Source organism: Dromiciops gliroides, chromosome 2, assembly GCF_019393635.1.
Source record: "Dromiciops gliroides isolate mDroGli1 chromosome 2, mDroGli1.pri, whole genome shotgun sequence".
Lineage (NCBI taxonomy): Eukaryota > Metazoa > Chordata > Mammalia > Microbiotheria > Microbiotheriidae > Dromiciops > Dromiciops gliroides.
Window position 1 is genome coordinate 446,658,110 of NC_057862.1, and position 2,264 is coordinate 446,660,373.

Genomic DNA, 2,264 nt, shown 5'->3' on the forward strand with positions numbered 1-2,264 from the left:
CATCCTAGATGCATTAATTCTATTTGTTCAGAAGATTTTCTGCTTCAGGTAATATAAATTATCTATTTTACTTTTATTAATTGCCTCTACCATTTGTTTTCTTACCTATATTTCCTATCTATAATAGTGGGGCACCTATGTAGTGTAGTGGATTAAGCACTAGCCCTGGAATTAGGAGGATCAGAGTTCAAATTTCACCTCAGACACTTACTAGCTGTGTGACCCTGGGCAAGTCACTTAACCCCAATTGCCTTCAATATACGGGGCCATCTCCAGTCACCCTGATATGTATGTTGCCACTGGATCCAGATGGCTCTAGTGGAAGGAGTGAGAATGATGACTTTTTACAGCCCTCTCTCACTTAAATCCAATTCTATGCAAGTTATGACATCACCCTGATGTCATGGTTCTCTTTGAGAATGAAGGACAGGGAGAGACAGTCCCAGGATGGAGCTGAGCAGATCCCAGTCCTGAGCAGCACAGGGGAGGGCCCCTCATCTTTTCCCTCCTAAGTCCATAATGAAAAAAGCAAGCACTGACCTCCCTCTAAGACAGTTTCAAGGTTCCTAGCAGCTTGAAGAAAGGCCTTGGTCCACCTACAGTCATGTGGCCAACACAGGTCATTAGCACGCTCTGCCTCCTGGCAGTGGCCAGGGCAGCTGAGGTCAAGAAGCCAGCCACGGGCAAGGCAGGGGAGGTGAAGTTCAGCGAGAAGGCGACCACCTTGGCCAAGCAGAGCACCAACCTGGCCTTCAACCTCTACCACACCATGGTCCAGGACAAGGGGGTGGAAATGATCTTGCTGTCCCCTGTGGTCGTGGCTTTGTCCCTGGGACTGGTGTCCCTTGGCGGGAAGGCGACCATGGCTTCTCAGGCCAGGGCAGTGCTTAGTGCTGACAAGCTCCACAATGATGATGTGCACACAGGCCTGGAAGAGCTGCTCGCCTCTATCAGCAACTCCACGGCCTTCAATGTGACATGGGCAACCACCTCTATGGGCCCAGCTTGGTCAGCTTTGTGGATGACTTTGTCCAGAGCAGCAAGAAACACTACAATTACAAGCACTCCAAGATCAACTTCTGGGACAAGCGAAGTGCCCTGCAGGCCATCAATGAGTGGGCCTCCCAGACCACGGATGGCAAGCTGCCCGAGGTCACCAAGGATGTAGAGAAGACCGATGGCACCCTCATTGTCAATGCCACGTTCTCCAAGCCTCCCTGGGATGAAAAATTCTACCATAAGATGGTTGACAATCATGGTTTCATGGTGACCCACTCCTACACGGTTGGAGTGCTCATGATGCACTGCACAGGCTTCTACAACTACTATGATGATAAGACAGAAAAACTCCAGATGGTTGAGATGCCCCTGGCCTATAAACTCTCAAGCTTCATCATCATTATGTCCCACCATGTGGAGCCCCTGGAAAGGCTGGAAAAACTCCTGACCAAGGAGCAGCTCAAGATCTGGATGGACAAGATAAAGAAGAGAGCTGTGGCCATCTCCCTGCCCAAGGGAGTCATGGAGGTGACCCATGACCTCCAGAAACATCTGGCTGACCTGGGCCTGATAGAGACCATTGACAAGAACAAGGCAGACCTGTCTAGAATGTCAGGCAAGAAAGACCTGTACCTAGCCAGTGTCTTCCATGCCACAGCCTTTGAGTGGTACATGGACAGCAATCCCTTTGACCAGGACATATAAGGGCGGGAGGAGCTGCAGAGCCCCAAGCTCTTCTACACTGACTACCTCTTCATCTTCCTGGTCAAGGATTCCCAGAGCAGCTCCCTGATCTTCATTGGCCTCCTGGTCCAGCCCAAGGGTGACAAGATGTGTAATGGGGGGAGGGGTTGGATGGGGGGGGGAGAACTCAATGGGCGCTATTTTGGCCAGCTGGGGCTGGGTTAGGGCCAAGGCTAGGATGGAGGTTCAGTAGAAGTGGCGGTATGGAGGCAGGGGCTTCTAGATTCAGGTGGTGGGCCTCACCTCTCCACTGTTCCCTGGAGTTTCAGGAAAGGGGGCTGTTTTTCCAGTGCCCTGGACTGTCCCTCTGGATATTAGGAGTGTGCTGCTGAGGCAGGGTGGGTGGATGATAGGTCCTCTGGGGTTTGGGCTGGGAGTCTGAGAGAGGTGGGTTTGGATACCCCCCTCACATGCCCATGGGAAAAGCATTCTGGTACTTTCCTCTTCTCGGAGTGCCCCCTGGGTTCTCTGAAATTGGGCTGAGAAACATCCCCTACAGACTTCCCCCCCTCCACAGGTCC

General features: G+C 51.9%; 1 protein-coding gene across 1 annotated transcript; it reads left to right on the top strand.

The window, feature by feature from the left end:
- Positions 1–604: 604 nt before the first annotated feature.
- LOC122739097 (serpin H1-like) lies at positions 605–1,908 on the top strand. Its single transcript, XM_043980949.1, is given in 2 exon segments — positions 605–980; positions 983–1,908. Coding segments are annotated over 2 exon segments (1,302 nt in total).
- Positions 1,909–2,264: the final 356 nt, after the last annotated feature.